The sequence below is a fragment of the Uranotaenia lowii genome, chromosome 2, assembly GCF_029784155.1.
Source record: "Uranotaenia lowii strain MFRU-FL chromosome 2, ASM2978415v1, whole genome shotgun sequence".
NCBI lineage: Eukaryota > Metazoa > Arthropoda > Insecta > Diptera > Culicidae > Uranotaenia > Uranotaenia lowii.
Window position 1 is genome coordinate 288,219,926 of NC_073692.1, and position 16,922 is coordinate 288,236,847.

Sequence of the window (16,922 nt, forward strand, 5' to 3'; positions counted from 1 at the left end):
ACATCCCCATGTTAATTTTTAAATTAAATAAACAAGGATTCAGTTCACACCTACTGAAATGGATAAGGTCCTGCAGTGTGGAAGACCTCGTTTTTCCAAATTGGATCTGAAGCTTCTACAATGCAAAAATCATCAGTCAGATTTGAAAATAATAAGTCCAGATATCGACTACAGGCATTTTTTACATGATTTATTTGATTGAGACACAACGAAGCCAGATTATCAAAAAGAATTTGCAGTGTTTCATTATCACCACAAACCAGCAAGAGAATGCTTTCATTCTCTTCATCAATTAAGAATTGGAGACTTGATTGGTTAAAGTCGCCATAAAGGTGAATTTTAAATTCGGGCTCAAAATTTGCGAACATTTCGGTAATGACAGATAGAAACTTTTGAAAATATTCTTTAGTGGCATATTCTGGCGGAAAGTAAATCGACCCAAAAATATGCGTTGTTAATTCCATTTAAAAATTTCAAATTATTTCAAATCAAAACCAGTTTTGATACAAATTCAACTGAAATCCAAAACTATAAAGTTTGATTGATCCACAGGATTTCATTTAATTATGGAATCAATGTTGAAAACATATTTGCTGATAAAGAATCATGTATTCTGCAAGGAATTTGATTTTTTCGCGGTTTATTGTTCAACAGTATTATTATATTACAGTTTTGTAAAACTCACAATTCAAATTTAAATCTTTAATTTGGAACGAGTTTGCAAGAATCAGATTTGAACCGCAAAATGTTTATCTCTTACTTTAACTTTGCTAATGTAAACAATTTTTATCATCGCCGGTTGTTGTTATCTTTTTAAGTTGATATTTTTCGGTGATTGTTGAATAAAAAAATAACAATTTCTTAACGTTTTGGCCTACTATTTGATTCAACCATCACCAAAATATATCAATTCAAAAAGATAACTATAACTTTTACCACTGACCACACTCATGAACACTTAGAACAAAAATTCAACCATTTTCTGTCTAATGTTGTCAGATTTTGCAGGTTCGCAATATCGACGGCAGGTGGCGAACCTGAAAAATTTGACAAAAAATGGTCCTGTTTAGCCCGATTTTATCGTAGAAATTGCGTGTTTTATTTTTAAAGTTGGGTGGCATTTCCTAACTGGGATAGCATTTCTTCAAATCGATCGATGCGCAGTCTGAAATCGACATTGCGTACTGTTGGAAAAATTATCCAGAAAACGAAATCGAGTGTCCAGTCAGTATGGTCAGTGCTTTTACTTTTGAAAATTTTAATTATTTTCATCTATGATTGAAATCATTGAATCTGCTTAAGAATTTGATAAATTAAGCTTATTTGAAATTGAAGGCTTTCTTAACCTTCCAAAGCCGTTCGCAAAATATCAGTTTCGAGGAAATTTGAGTTGTAGTTTGATTTCGTTCTCCTGGTTGTAAATGTTAATCGATTTTGATAATATTATATTCATTGTGTAGGTAATTTAATCTCATTACTCAACATTTCAAAATAAAATCGATAAGTATTACCAGGTTATCAGAAACTGGTTCAGAAAGTAAAAAGTCCGAAAAATCAATTTTATTTTTAAAATACTCATAACTTCTGACAGCTTCTTTGTATTTAAGTCTTTCGTTGATGTTTGGAATCGGCAAGAATCCATCTATCCGACAATGTATAGATATGTTGGGGTCCAATGAGAGTTTTGACCGCGATCTCGGATCTTCGGGTAGAAAAAAATCTAACTTTAAAAAAACGTCATCCAGTTTTGGCTTTGCTCAGCTGTATTTCATTTACCAATAAACCGATTTTCAAAACTCAAATTTTAATTTTTTGTCGTTAATTTGATCATCATTTTCATAGAACATACTTGGTCTGTCAAAATTCCCAGTTCTTCAGTATATTTGAATGAAAATATAGAGGTTTGAAATGTGCGCTTCGGGTCATATTGACCCGAACAGCTCTGGAGGGTTAAAAAAAAAACGTATTCTATGCTCAAATGAAATAAGCTAAACCCAACAAACTCTTGAGTGAAATCCAATATATTAACCATGGATGAAAGTAACACCTCGTTTTTGTTACTTAACACATTGCGGACCAAATTCAAGATATCCCGTTTTTTCCCTTGACGCGAGTGCACATAACTGAAAAGCATAGGATCAAGGACCTTTATTCTTCATAAATAATTGTGTACATCACTTTCGATAAATCAAAGATACATAATTTGTATAATTTGGTCCAGTCGTTTCTGAGATAGAGAATGTCAAATTTTGTTGTTTTGGGCTTAGATTTCTTTGCGGTCCTCAATGTCATTCATTATACAAATTTAGCTTTCCATTTCAAAGATTTCAGAACGTATTTGCCAAAGCAACGTTTAAAAAAAAACTATCAATGTAAAATGCTCTTTTCTTTGAAAAAAAAAAAAATTACGAACACAAACACATACAGAATCTCAATGAAACTTGATGTTTCCTCGAAGAGATTCCTTTTTCTTAACTATAAGCGTACATCTTTCGAGGATATGATGGCTAGCATCTTACAAATGCTAAAACCTCCAACCCACAGAAAGTGTACTATGTATGCCGTGACCGGGGTTCGATCTCATACCCGCTAGCTTAGAAGATTTGAAGGCTATTCTCTACGCCACGGGCTGCGGCTCAAAGCAAGCGAAATTTTACGGTTGACACGATCGAAGGCTGATTTCAAATCGGTCTATATTGTATCGATTTGGTTAAGTTTTTCCATGCGATAAGTTATTAAATAATAAAAATTACAACGGAATCAATTCATGTTTATGTACGAATTGCTTGGGATTTTAAAATTGATTTTAACTATTTTTTTATAAAAACAACCAACCAGTATTCTTTTCTGAATTCTGGAAAGCAATATTTCAGTTCCTGCTTAAAGATCGTTACGATTTGACAACTTTTCAACGAAATTCTTCCCTTTGTGTTTGTTTTTTTAAATTATAGTTCCTTTTTCAAAAAGTGTATTCACACTAAATTTAAACATTCAAATTTAAATTTCAAATATTAACTTGAAATTTATAGAGTTTATAGTGATGGAGTAGACGTTTTAAATTCCTTATTGAAATTAGGAGTTTATTTAAAAATGTTGAATGTTCCTTAATCGTATTTGAATTTAAATTTGCAAATATGTTCCCAACCCTCAGCTTTGTTTTTGAACTCTAAAATTGGAAATATGTTTTCTGATTTACGAGTTTTGGATACAAATTTTGAAAAGATAAGAAAGAAAGATTATTTTTTTTAAAGTAATTAAATTTTGGTTTATAATTGTAGGCTTTGAACTCAGAAATTAATTCTAGATTTTCATCTAATCTAAATTTAGAGAAATCAGTTGAAATTATGGTTTCTGATTTAAATTTCCTTCTTTGCGATTCTGTTCATTTTTTTAAATTAGACTTATTAAAAAAGTTTCATGATCAGAAAAAATATTTCAGGATATCTCATTTGAATAGGATTGTCTACTGTAAAAACTATGAATCGGATAAATTGGAATTATTTTTATGAATCATAATTTCTCATTTGAGTTTTATACAATTTCAATTCTAAATTATTGTCAAAAATTTTAATTCAGAATCATAAACATAATGAAAAGCATTCTTCACCCGTATTACAGCTTATGTTTTTTCTTGTAACATAAGTCGTCCTTCTATAAATAGAGTCAATAAAGTATGCCAAAATGTTCTCAATACAAAATTTAGTTAAGAGAGATAAAAATAAAGCGTTATAATTTATATAAAAATGCAAGCTATAAAGTAAGCTGAAAATCACTTAATATTAAAATCCATAAATGTATGTTTAAAGCATAGGCAAAAACTTACAATCAAACAGCTATGGCGCGGTTACCGATATAGCCTCGCTTAATCATAATCAGTTCTACACCCCAATTTTTAAAAGATTCTGTCTTTATTTTCTAAACAGTTATCCAAATGATGTTTCTATTGCTATACAAGAGAATCGCATATCTTTGAAAACTACCACGTAAACTTGTGATGAAAGCTAACTTTAGACAAACCCGCATTCTAACCTCATATGTGGAACTTTTTTCCTTGCAAAGGAACACAGAACAAACACCTTCGTTGTCGTTAGCCGTGATAAGAACATTGGGTCCATTATCGCAACTGCATTCGCAGCATCCGTGGTGGGGCAAGGTGTTTTTTGATAATCGTTTTCTTTTATTTTGTGGAGCCAATAACCCCGAATATTGATAATCTACCCGAAATTGGCACTATAAAAGCTGCTGCCAGTCCGTTCGAAAGGACATGCTCAGAGCAGTGCTCGAATAGGAGAGAACACGATGAGACTGATGGTAGCAGCGGTTGCACTATGCCTGGTCGGCTTGGCCAGCGCAGCTTATTACCCAGTGGACAAGTCTGTTACGGGAGTTAAGTATGGTAAGTATCCTTGGTTCAAAAAAACATTTGATGGTTTCTTTTCAAGAGTAAATAGAACATTGAAAAGTTCCTAATGCAATGTCTTTCCGTTTTTATCCACAGCCGATAAGGAATTCCTGTACAAGCAGAAATTCTTCTTCGAAGTGTTCCGCAACATCCATCTTCCTCTGACGTTCGAAGAGTACATGCCATACACTAAATTCTGGGTCAGCGATGAAACCAAGTACACCGTAAGTATTCCATAGTTTGCAAAATCCTCAATGAAGCTGATGTGTCATTTTGTAATTGTTTCATTCGCAGAACTACAAGGAAGTCGTCGAGTTCTTCGACTACTTCAAGTTCGGTTACCTGCCAAAGGGTGAGATGTACACCATCTACAACAAGGATTACATGAAGCAGACCTATCTGCTGTTCAACTTCTTCTACAACTCGGCTGACTGGGACACTTTCTACAAGAACGTTGTCTGGGCCCGCGAGAATGTGAACGAAGGCATGTTCATCTATGCTGTTACCCTGGCTGTTTTCCATCGTCCGGACTTGAAGGGAATTGTCCTGCCAGCCATCTACGAAATCTATCCTTACTACTTCTTCAACACCGACATGATGCACAAGGCCATGTACAAGAAGATGTACGAACCCAAATTTGGATTCGCTAGCAATGGAAAGTACAACGTAGTCTACTCTAACTACACTGCCGTGTACCCAATGAGCTACTACGGAGAAGATAAGCTGAGCTACTTCACCGAAGATATTGGTCTGAACGCTTACTACTACTACTTCATGATGGACTATCCCTTCTTCCTGGGAGAAGAGAAATTCAGCCTATTCAAGGACCGTCGCGGAGAACTCTACCTGTACATGTATCAGCAACTGATTGCTCGCTACTATCTGGAACGTCAAGCTAACTTCATGGGACCAATTGAGAAATTCAGCTGGGAAGAACCAATCAAGACCGGATACTGGCCAAAACTGAGCTACTACAATGGCATGCCATTCTATGGACGCAACGACTATTACAGCATTCCTAAGAAGTACTCTTACAACATCGATCTGGTTAAGGATTACGAAGCCCGCATTCGTCAGGTTATCGACCAAGGATTCATGTACTTGTACGATGGAACCAAGATTGATTTCCGCAAGGCTGAATCTATTGACTACCTTGGAAACATGATCAATGCCAACCCAGACAGCGTCGACAATGACTTCTACAAATATGTTGAAATCTTTGCTCGTCTCATGTACAGCGGAAGCGACTTCTACTACTCAGGATCAAAGGTATGGCCAAGTGCTTTGATGCATTTCGAAACCTCGATGCGCGATCCCTTCTTCTACCAGCTGTACTACCGTTTGATGTCCTACTACTGGCAATTCAAGAGCTACTTGCCATACTACACCTTCGAGGAGCTGTACTTCAAGGGCTTCGAGATCAAGAACGTTGCCTTCGACAAACTGATGACTTACTTCGAGTACTTTGATGCCGATATCAGCAACGCTTTCCCAATGGGCTTCTCATCCGACAAATTCTTCGACTTCTCCATCTACGCTCGTCAAAAGCGCATCAACCACAAGCCATTCACTTACACCATGGATGTCTACTCTGAATTCGCTGGCAAGGGTGTTGTCCGCATGTTCATGGGACCCAAATTCTACGACATGAAGGAACTCCAGTACTACAAGCAATACTTCGTTGAGCTGGACCAATACGTGTACGACTTTGTTGCTGGCAAGAACACCATCGTTCGCAACTCTCGCGACTACTACTGGAGCGTGCGCGACCGCACCAGCTACGTTGAGCTGTACAAGAAGGTCATGTCTGCCTACAAGGGTGAGGACAAATTCGCTCTTGACATGTCTGAGGCTCACTGCGGATTCCCCGACCGTCTCCTGCTGCCAAAGGGTCTGCCAAGCGGTTATGAAATGACCTTCTACTTCATCGTCACCCCATACTACGCCCCCAAGACTGAACAGTTCTCGACCTACGAGCACAGCTACAGCTGCGGAGTCGGATCCGGATCGAAGTACATCGACGATCTGCCATTCGGATTCCCCTTCGATCGCGAGATCAACTTCAGCTACTTCTTCACCAAGAACATGTACTTCAAGGACGTCATGGTCTACCACAGTGATGAGATGAAGCTGAACCAATCCTACTAAGCTATCCACACGGAACACACTGATTTTAGAAAATAAAGCAAACCTTTAGTTGAACAAAAAGTTAATATTTTTTAAATTTTCGATTACTTATATCACACTTCACATTTATGTATGTACTATTTTAAACTTTGAATTTTAAACGAAAGAAACAGCTTAAAGGCTAAAACAAAAGGCATATGGATTGGGAGATGAAGGGACCAATTTTGAGTATTTCTTCTAACTAGAGTTCACCCTCCAAATCCCGTACTAACGACAGTTTTTAAATAATTCTGGAATCAATGATTTACAAGGCAACGATTGGAAGGACTTTGAAAAGCAAGCAGGGAGCTGAAAAAGGAAGAGTTGAAGTTTGGTCTAGATTGCATTGTTTCCGCAATGAGAGACTTTCGTCTTATCTGACGATTCCGCTTGTAAAGATTGAGAAATACACTAGGGTTTATTTTACGCGGTATGAAATCCGTCTTTAACGTCTTTTTTTTTACGCGGATTGATTTTGCTTAGTTTTTCTCACACGGCTTCTTTACATGGTTTTTTTTCCAAGGGTATGGCTCTTCTACACGGCTCTCGCAAATTAACACGTCTTTTGAGCGAAAATATTCCAAGTACTATAATAGTACTTGGAATATTTTCGCTCAAAAGACGTGTTAATTTGCGAGAGCCGTGTAGAAGAGCCATACCCTTGGAAAAAAAACCATGTAAAGAAGCCGTGTGAGAAAAACTAAGCAAAATCAATCCGCGTAAAAAAAAGAACCTGAGTGTAATACTTTTTTATATAAGTAATGCCTTTTTGGGGTTTTTAGGAGTGTCTTTATTGATTTTATCAATTATCCAAATTTGATTTTTCAGTTTGACAACCGTCTTGCTTAGATCAACAATTTTGAAAAGAAAAATTCAAAAAAGGAAATGATACATTTCCAAAATGCAGTCCAAGTCTTGAACTGCTAGCCCATCTCTCACTGGAGCATGGAGTGATTTCCGCGAGCCCGGATGGAATCTACTGAATTGGTCATAGTAACTTTGACCACAACAACATAAATTGCTGCCGGTAAGATCGAAAAAATAGGTACCGCGTATATAAAGATCAATGATTGAAGATGAGACAGGAAATATTCGAATAAAATCCCGACTCAGGTCCAATTATGAAACCAGGGCTTAATGTTTACCTTTGAGATAGAATTGTTGATTTTCAATTTAAATAAAAATCAAAGATATACCTACCTAGTTTATATTTTTTGTCATAATCAGTCAGTTTCGTTAGTTGTCAGGGACTTGTGTATTTTTGATTGTTTATTGTTGTAGTCAATCTTTAACACATTGTGCTGATATTTTCTGCTGTTTTTTTTTGTTGGATAAATCGACGAGTGGCAGCAATCTGCAGTTGGGCAAATTCGGTTATAGGGCTGGTTTTTTTTTTCAAGGGAGTTGAACTACCAGGGTCATTCTTCCCTAGGGATGGTCGATAAAAGATGGCACATTTTAACTATTTTTTTTATACAGCTGATTGTGACCATCGGTTAGATAAGTTATTTTTGCAAGTTATCTGGTTTGGCTCATGCTTCGAGTTTTTAGTACAACCGTAATTGTTTTCTGAAAAATAGTAATTAGTTCTTCGTTCAACGATTTTCCCTAAATATGAGGTGTAGGATAATATGTCTGTGTGATGATTGAAATGACCACAAAATTTGAACATCTGATTCGAAAACATTTTAGGTGAAATTATTGTTGTTTAAAAACAACATTTTTACCGGTTTAAAAAAATAATTTCATCTAAACCTCTTGGTTGAATATACTGCTTAAAAAGCAATAAAAAGATTCATCTTCCAGGGGTCTAATCTGTAGCACTCTGTAGTTAAATTAAAAGCAATAATTTTTATATCGAATTTTGTTGATCATACTAAATAACCAATTGAATCTTAAGTATAGAGTCGTGAATAAATCAAAAGTCGAAAAACGACTTTTGTCTAAATGACACACTTTTTATTTTTCATGTTTCATCAGCTGGAAATTGGCAAGGCGTTTCGGCACAAGGAAAACAGTAACGTTTTCATTAGTTGAATGTAATATTTTGCGAACTTTTAAATATTGTTTTCCCATGTTGAAGTTCTATTAATTGAAAATTTATGAGATACTTACATCCCTCTACAGCACCTTGTACCGCGATTTGTTGATAATATGATGTGAAGAGGCTTGCAGCTTAAGCAGCTCTTCCTTGATTAGTCGAGTAATTTCCCGCTTCGCCTTGGTCACCGCCAGCTCGTTGCAACTCTCGATGGCCAGATAAAGCTTACGTTCGCCTTCAGGTGGGTTCTTACCTGGAGGCACATAAGTACCGCGCACCGTGAGACCAGCTTCGGAGTATTCCGAAATTTGAGCCAGCGCTTCCTGAAAGCGGAAACAAATTTAGATTAAAAGATTCATCGGGAGAAAACTTAAAAAGTCTACCTTTGACGTGACTTTCCATCGAGCTTGCTGGGGGAAATCGTTGATTTCCAGCTCTTCCTCGTACTTTCGGAAGACCGTTTCGTTTGATTCAGGGGTCGGTTCTTCTTCGTCCTTGGGTTGATAATTTAGTTTGTTATTCAATTTTGCTGCCAGCTGTTCAGCAACAGTCTTGGCCGTAATAAGCTGCTGAGTATTGCCACCTTTGAGAATAGCTTCTGCAGCTTGCTGAGTTGCGCCTTTGGCTTCCAAGCCGAAATTTTTCTGCATATTGATTCGAGAAGCCAGCCTTTTGGCCAATTCCAACTTGTCTGAGTTAGTCGTGGTTGGTACTGGGGCTGCAATCGTTTGCGTTATAACTGGGGCTTCTACTTCCTTAACAATTCGCTTGGTAGCGAACATGCTCTCGATGTGCTGGTCAATATCCTGTTCTAGGTCATCCTCATCATCTGAATCCTGCAGACCCAATGCTGCCTTCTGTAACTTTTTACGTTCGTTGACAGCAGCAGCCTCTTGTTCATCGAATTTGAATCCTTTGCCACTGAAACCACCCCCGGTGTGGACGGTTTTACCCTCGGCTTCTTGAGCCGTCTTGTACGTTTCCCAGAGAATTCGCAAATCGTCTGGAATGGTGCCGCCTGAAAGCTCTAAAGCCCTTACAATTTCACCGGCAAACCGCCCCTGATCATGTGTTAGGAATGTCCATGCAAATCCCTTATTCCCAGCTCGACCTGTTCGTCCGCATCTAAAATAACAAAACTAATCCTTAAATTTTTCATTTCAATAAATGTGTTTCTATCATGTACCTGTGAACGTAATCCTCGTAATGATTTGGACAGTCATAGTTAACCACGAGAATGAGTTGCTTCACATCCAAACCTCTGGCTGCCACCGAAGTCGCAATAAGCAGTTTGACACGACCCTGCTTGAAATCAATAATAGTCGAGTCACGATCAAATTGATCAATGCCACCGTGTAAACTCATGCATGGATAGGAAGCTTTCATCAGATCCTTCAGTAAAATATCCGCATTTTCCTGTTTATCGACAAATACTATGATGCTACCAAGTTCTTGGTATAAACCGAGCAGTTCCAGCAGTTTGAAGAACTTAGCGTCTTCTTCTAAAACAACAACATGCTGTTCGACGTCTTTACAAACTACAGAGCGACCTCCGACCTGAATTTCAATAGGCTTCTGGAGAATTCGCCTTGCTAGTGCTTCCATTTGCCGTGGAAATGTTGCACTGAACATAACGGTTTGTCGATCAGGTCGAACGTTGTCAATGATTCTCATTACTTGAGGTTCAAAACCCATGTCAAACATGCGATCTGCTTCGTCCAACACTACGTAGGTGACCCGTCGAAGATTTGTCACCCGACCAGAATTGGCTGCCAACATATCAATCATTCGACCTGGAGTACAAACTATGATTTCTGCGCCCCGCTTCAGTTCTGCAATCTGTTCAGATATTCCAGTACCTCCGTAAACACAAACTGCGCGAAGATTGATGGACTTTGCAAATCGCTTGATATCTTTGCCGATTTGCATACAGAGCTCGCGTGTTGGAGTCATAATGATAGCAATCGGACCATCTCCGTCTTCAAGCGGAGGTTGATCTAAAATGTGTCTAAACATTGGCAAAATAAATGCCAATGTTTTACCGCTTCCAGTTTTGGCTATTCCAATTAAATCTCGTCCTGACATAATAGCCGGTATTGCTTGACATTGAATAGGGGTGGGTTTATCGAAACCCAGCTTCCGCAGTACGTCGAATTCTTTCTTGGAAACCCCACAGTGTGCCCATGTTTTGATCGGCTTCGGACATCCTTTTCCTTTTACGGTTATACCTTCAAGTTCGGATTTGTAAGCAGCAACTTCAGCCGGTTTCATTTTGGCTATTTCGGGAACTTCAACGTAGAAAGCTTTACGGAAAGGCAAATAATTGATGCCGGTGTGATCAATCTTGGCTAGTTCCTTCTTCTGTTTATTGGCCAGATTTGCAGCCGTGTCTTTTATATCTTCCTGTTCTTCTTCAGAAGAATATTCCAAACCATCTTGGTTCTGTTCTATAAGTTCGCCCTTTTTGACGGTTTCCGCACTCTTTTTAGCCACCCCAGTGATAATAGTAACTCCCGAGCTTGTTGAAGCTTTGCCTTCAGTTTTTGGGCCAGGATTGGAAAGTTTATTTACTGTGCGAACCTTTTCATTCACTTCCTTCATGAAAGCATCCAGTGGATCGATATCATCTTCCTCTTCGTCATTTTTATTATTTTTTTCTTTATCGTCATCCTCATCATCTTCTTCGTCGTCCTCCAAGCTCCACTTCTTTGGTATGTTTATACCGGTCAAGATAGATGGCTTCTTAATTTCGATTTCTTTACGTTTCCGTTCAGCACGCCAACGCTCGATACGTTCCCTTCGTTTAATCATTTCCTGCTCCAAACGGCGCTGCTCTTCCTCTTTGTCCATCGGAGCCGATAAGTCGAAGGTGTCTTCCTTCTCTTTAGGTTCTTCTTTGACCGGTTTCTTGATTTCCTTCTCAACATAGCCCGGGGGTTTCTGGTCGAACTTGGACTGCCGGACTGGGGCTCCACTAGTAGTACCGGAACCACTCGAACTGCTGACACTTTGAGCACTGCAAAAAGTTTATGCGCGTCAAATATAAGTAACTCTAAAGTTGTTCATAGGAGTAAAATCCAAATTTTTTAAAACGATCACAACAGAACTTACTATTTCGTGGCTTGCTCCCTCAATCTTTCGCGTTCCCTCTCACGTTCGCGTTTACGTTCCGCCTCCCGAGATCGTTCCCTTTCCAGTTCCTTTTCCCGGTCCCGGTCCCGCTGTTCCCGACTAGCACGATGATCCCGGTAATTCCGGCCTGGAATCTCCTTGAAGCGGAAGGACGTTTTCGGACGTTCTCCGCGTTGTTCGCCCCGGTCGCTTCTCTCGCGGCTGCGTGAACGTTTTTTCTTCCGTTCCGGAGTGTGCGATCGACTTCGGGACCTCCGGCGATCCTTGCTGAAAGATGATGTAAACAAACATGGTACATAACCTTGGATGTTATTCGGATTTTATTTTCCAGGCTACTTACCCGTTTTCTCCAGGACGAGTCATTGTAAAAGGGAGTGTCTTCCCCTAAATCACAAAAATAAGGTTGCAAAATTGAGGATTCCGCAGTTTTTGGCAATAAATAGACAGATTTTCGTTCAAACGTTTAATGAAAAAGCCAACTTTGGCGGATGCACGCGAAAACGAATATCAAAACAAATACACTGAGCAAAAAGACAAGCTTTTATGTTGGTAGAAAGAACGTGTAAACACATGAAAGGACATTAAATTTTCAGTTACTCACTGCAGAAGCAATCGTCCACGATAGCTAAAATAAACAAGGATCATTATTTTAAAGAAGTTTCCTATAAATTGTGTTGACAATTAATAAAAGATTATCATTAAAGGATTTCAACTTGTATTCTTTTGTATAAAAAACTTTAACATGATTTAATATCAACCGAAGTAAATTACTTTTTTTTAAACGTGTACAACTAACGCTCGATCCGAACATGCATCACCCCCCGCGACGTCGTTCATCGAGCAGCAGTACCAAAACGAAATCGGAATTTCAAAACAAATCCGTCGCGGGTCGCGTAAAGTTGATTTTTGTTCGCAATTTCGAGTGAAAAAGTGGCTTTTTGGCTTGTTAATGTGTTGTGCTTAGCAGTTTTTGATAGCTATGGCTTGAGATCATTTGAATGTGCATTTTTAGTTCGAAAAAATAAGTTGCTTCAGGCGTATGTGAAAGGTATATGGTGGAACCACAATTAATGTAATGTGAAACTGCATCGAAAATAGAATTGAGGTCTCGGTGTAACCAAAGCGTAAAAATGAATGTCGGTCGTTTGAAGTTGAAACCCCGCGGGACGGCATCGGCAACTGCGGGCTCCGGCAGCAAAAACAGCAGCATTTCTTCGTTGGCTGAGGTAAGCTTTTGTTTAAGAAATAATACTTTGTTGGACGTCTTTAATTTTAGATTCCTTATGGAGCTGTTAGGGTTACCATATTTACTATATGATATAGTCTATATAGTCTATATCGACATGACCCTCCATCGAAACTTAGCCAAAAATGTCTAGCTAAAACATTTAATCGAATAATAGGCTGGTCGGCTTCAATTTTTATACCTTTCTTGTAAAACAATATCAACTGTAAAAAAATAATAAAAAAATCGAGAACAAATTTCAACAACCGTTTGAAACGGGCCTAATTTGATTATGAAATCTGGTTTTCAATTGAATTTGGAATTCTGATTCTTCAATTCCAATTTTCAATTCTCAATTCAATTTAATAATAAATAAATAAATAAATAAATTCTGATTTGAAATGTTTCTTTTTTATTACGAATGATTGTTTTCTTTAATTTGATTTCCAATATGATTGCAAACTTTGAATTTTTTATCCGAATTCTAAACTTGAAATGTAATCGTAATCAGATTACAAGTTTTGTTTCTATGAGTTGAAGATAGTTCTTGACTCGAATTCTTAATTTTTTCGCTATTTTTCCGATTGTTCCTAAATGAGTTTTTGAATTCTCTTTCTTTATCTCCATCCGGAATCTGAACCAGGATATTCAGAATTCCGAAATTCAAAGTAACTTGAAGTTCCGATCCGTCCGATTCGAATAATTGTCATTAACATTTAAGACCTGACCCCTAAAAAAGTTGGTCCTAACAATTAAAACAGTTCAGTTAACTGAACCGATTTTTTACTAATTTGGCCTTGTTGATTCACTTGAAGTGTCTCGTTTCAGTTTGTAGAACACTTTTACGGGATACAAATTAAAATCTAGAAGATTTTTTTTAAGGTTGCTTTTTTGCTCACATTAAAAATGGTAATGTTTACAATGCAGTTTTGAAGCCGAATAATTTTTACTTTTAAACTTTGATCTAAAAACAATATTTAAATTATTCTAAAAATAAGATTTTGTCTGAACATCTTAGTCAAAATATGAAGGTTGTAAAATAAACGTGAGCCCTGAGAGCCTAAGTAAGGTACTAAGTGTGTATCAACCAAGGCAAGGGTTAGATTTTTAAGTTTTAATTAAATAGTTCCTAAATTCTCGTCCAAAATATAGGGTTTTACCTAGGACTTTCGATTCTTATTCTGAGTTATGAATCAATATTCTCGATTTTGAGTTATGATTTGACTCTATACAAACAAAGCAACTTTTATTGTCAATCAAATCTTCAACTATCGCTTGATTTGTTCAGTTGTCAGTTTTCATACAATCGTCACTCTGCCGATAAATAAGGCAAATTATTCATCTAGTAACTATAATCACTGCTATAATGTGCTCAGCGTCCCTAAATAACAACAATAAGCGCCGGAAAGAGACACATTTTAGCCATTGCTATTTATTTCATAGTCTGTCTGTCTGTCCGTCAAACGCACGATATGGTTGGATGTTTTACACGTAAATAAACATCACTGCATTAGCGCCCGACGGATATGTTTGTAACATCTTTGGGAGGTTGTTTTGGAACATCTTCTCGACATGTCACTTAGAAGATTGAGAAATGATGACTGTCGCGCGTCTAGCTAAGCTGCATTTGAAATACGGCTTCGTAAATATATTGGAGTGCAACTTCTTAATCGAACTATTAACATTCTTTCGGCTTTAACAGTAGAAATCATTTGCGCAGTAGTTCATGTTTTTAGAATGAATCAATAAATTGAGCACCAATGAAATCTTTATTATAATATTATGTTGTTTGTCTTCTTTGTCCGTGACAATCGTGACTCAAAACCAATTAAAAGTCTCACTCTGTTGTGTAAATTAATGTTGAAGTTTGTATTCGGTTTAACACGGTTTAAACGGTTTTATTAGATCTCAAGTCTCAAGTCTCAGGTATAAGGTTTCATATTGCAGGTTCCATGTCTCAGATATTAAAGTTCTAAAAACAGCTATCTTTGAAAATTCGTCAAAAAATCTGTGTTTCGTATTTTGATAATCTGCTAATTTGCGAAGTTGTGCCAAATAACGTCAACTTTCCAATCGTGTTTTCAAAATTTATCAGGTATAACTTAAACAATTTTGAAGATGTATTAGTTTAAAACTACGTTTTTACATAACTTTTTTACATTTTTTGTGGTCATGGACTTTGAATAACGGCAAAACTGAAAAGTTTTAGATGAATACTGTCTGAAAACCATATTTGAGTTACACTACGAGGTTTCCAAAACTATATTTTTTTTTTAAAAGAGAGAGAGAGAGCGAGGAGTGTCAAATTAACACTCAAGGTCTGATTAGGGAGTTTTTTTCTGGGTTTTTAGGGTGCGTCCATAAAAAATTAATGATGCAAAATTAAAGATTTCGTGAATTCATTGAAGGTCCCCGAAGAAAGTTACAAGCTGCCAAACTTCCAAGAGCGTCATATTAACACTCAAGAGCGGATTATGGTTAAGTGCGATTTTCCGCAATTATCGTGCTTTTTATTGCATGATTTTTTTTCTTATACGCGATACGTACATGTACAGTGAAAACAAGATTTTGACACAAACCAATTTTTACTACTCCCGATGTTATGACCTTTTTTTAATCGTTTTTGTCATCATATTTTATTTAAAGCAAAAAAAAAACCTCAATATGAGTAAATTTTCAACTGGTTTGAGCTCAATATAGAAAATACAGTCAATTGACAACATTCTGAAAGAAGGAAAGTGATCAATGTGAATATGATTTTTTTTTTTTTTTTTTTTAACAAGTAGTTTTATTAAGGCATTTAACTCATAAAGTTTTTTTGTGCCGAGTATTGATTTCACTTTTGTGTGATGTTAGTAAGAGGGGGGCCGTAATCGTCGCGGCTACTCAACTGTTAATTAATTTAACTAGAGGAAAGGAAAGAGGATTGTGTAGGGTCACTCTCGAGTACAGATTTCCGTCTTGGGTTGGTGGTGGCTTCCTGTAGCGTGGTTTCGTTAGCTACCTCAGGTATTGTCTTCCTGGCCAGCCTTCTTTCCGGTGTTATCGAACCGGTCGGACGAGAGGTTGTTCTAATGAATAGACGAAAAGAGCATTAGATAGAGTAAAGACAGAGGGGAAGAGGACTAAACGACCAAGTCAGACATTTTAAGATATTTGTATATAGGGTACAAATATTCAAGATCTAAGTTTGCCAAGATGTCTCGAATTGGAACACCAGGTAGTTTACTTCGGGCCCTAAGGGTATCCAGTAGCCAAGCCCTCGATCGATCAAACCGTTCACACGTCCACACAACATGATCAATGTCGTGGTAGCCATCCCCACAAACACAAACATTGCTTGTAACTAGTTGTATACGAAACAAATGCGCGTCAAGCCGGCAGTGATTTGACATGAGCCGAGAAACCACGCGAATGAAATCGCGACTCATGTTAAAATGCTTAAACCATGCCTTCGTCGGAACCTTAGGGATAATCGTATGGAACCAACGTCCCTTTGTGCCATTATCCCAGCTAGACTGCCAAGCGTTAATCGCTAAAGTGCGAGGTATTGAAAAATATTCATTGTAAGTTATTATCCTCTCAAAAATTTCACCTTGTAACGCGCCCACCTTAGCCAATGAGTCCGCATTCTCATTGCCTTGAATAAGACAATGAGACGGGATCCAAGCTAAGGTAATCCTGTACGAATTTTCGATCAAAGCGCCCAATATCCCTGAAATTTCCAGCAAAAAATGGGAAGAGCGCTTCATCAGTTTCATCGATCGAATCGCCTCAACGGAGCTGAGACTATCCGAATAGATGAAATAGTGGTCTACGGGCAGTGTGCGAATGTGTTCCAAGCTACAATAAATTGCGGCTAATTCAGCAACGTAAACGGAGCATGGCTCTCGAAGCTTGAACGAAGCTTCAAAGCGCTCATTGTACACTGCGAAACCAGTCGCGCCGTCGATTCT

General features: G+C 37.6%; 3 protein-coding genes across 7 annotated transcripts in view; 2 read left to right on the forward strand and 1 right to left on the reverse strand.

Moving 5' to 3' along the window:
* The first annotated feature begins 4,236 nt into the window (after positions 1–4,236).
* On the forward strand, positions 4,237–6,610 carry LOC129745427 (hexamerin-1.1-like). Its single transcript, XM_055738499.1, has 3 exons — positions 4,237–4,396; positions 4,499–4,626; positions 4,697–6,610. Exons 1-3 carry the CDS (start codon positions 4,300–4,302, stop codon positions 6,548–6,550), a joined length of 2,079 nt encoding a protein of 692 aa, XP_055594474.1. The 5' UTR covers positions 4,237–4,299; the 3' UTR covers positions 6,551–6,610.
* Positions 6,611–8,591: 1,981 nt separating this feature from the next.
* LOC129744548 (probable ATP-dependent RNA helicase DDX46) lies at positions 8,592–12,243 on the reverse strand. The gene is made up of 5 exons (XM_055737127.1): positions 12,082–12,243; positions 11,721–12,008; positions 9,796–11,625; positions 8,993–9,734; positions 8,592–8,932 (listed from the first exon to the last, which is right to left on the reverse strand). Exons 1-5 carry the CDS (start codon positions 12,102–12,104, stop codon positions 8,690–8,692), a joined length of 3,126 nt encoding a protein of 1,041 aa, XP_055593102.1. The 5' UTR covers positions 12,105–12,243; the 3' UTR covers positions 8,592–8,689.
* A 353-nt stretch (positions 12,244–12,596) lies between these two features.
* Positions 12,597–16,922, forward strand: part of LOC129749551 (A-kinase anchor protein 9) — a 147,346-nt gene continuing 143,020 nt past the window's right edge. For all 5 annotated transcript variants that reach the window (XM_055744552.1, XM_055744553.1, XM_055744554.1 and 2 more), the window contains exon 1: positions 12,597–12,967. In XM_055744552.1, the coding sequence (XP_055600527.1) occupies positions 12,872–12,967 (96 nt within the window). In that variant the 5' untranslated portion in view covers positions 12,597–12,871. The remainder of the gene's footprint in view (positions 12,968–16,922) is intronic.

What these genes read in the sequence shown, in the direction of transcription:
- LOC129745427 (XM_055738499.1), top strand. Translation starts at nt 4,300, where the DNA reads ATGAGACTGATGGTAGCAGCGGTTGCACTATGCCTGGTCGGCTTGGCC. An exon ending in TGTTACGGGAGTTAAGTATG is followed by an intron (nt 4,397 to 4,498) that starts GTAAGTATCCTT and finishes TTTTATCCACAG; the next exon opens with CCGATAAGGAATTCCTGTAC. An exon ending in GCGATGAAACCAAGTACACC is followed by an intron (nt 4,627 to 4,696) that starts GTAAGTATTCCA and finishes TTTCATTCGCAG; the next exon opens with AACTACAAGGAAGTCGTCGA.
- LOC129744548 (XM_055737127.1), bottom strand. Translation starts at nt 12,104, where the DNA reads ATGACTCGTCCTGGAGAAAACGG. An exon ending in TACGAGGATTACGTTCACAG is followed by an intron (nt 9,735 to 9,795) that starts GTACATGATAGA and finishes TTGTTATTTTAG; the next exon opens with ATGCGGACGAACAGGTCGAG. An exon ending in GATGGAAAGTCACGTCAAAG is followed by an intron (nt 8,933 to 8,992) that starts GTAGACTTTTTA and finishes TTCCGCTTTCAG; the next exon opens with GAAGCGCTGGCTCAAATTTC.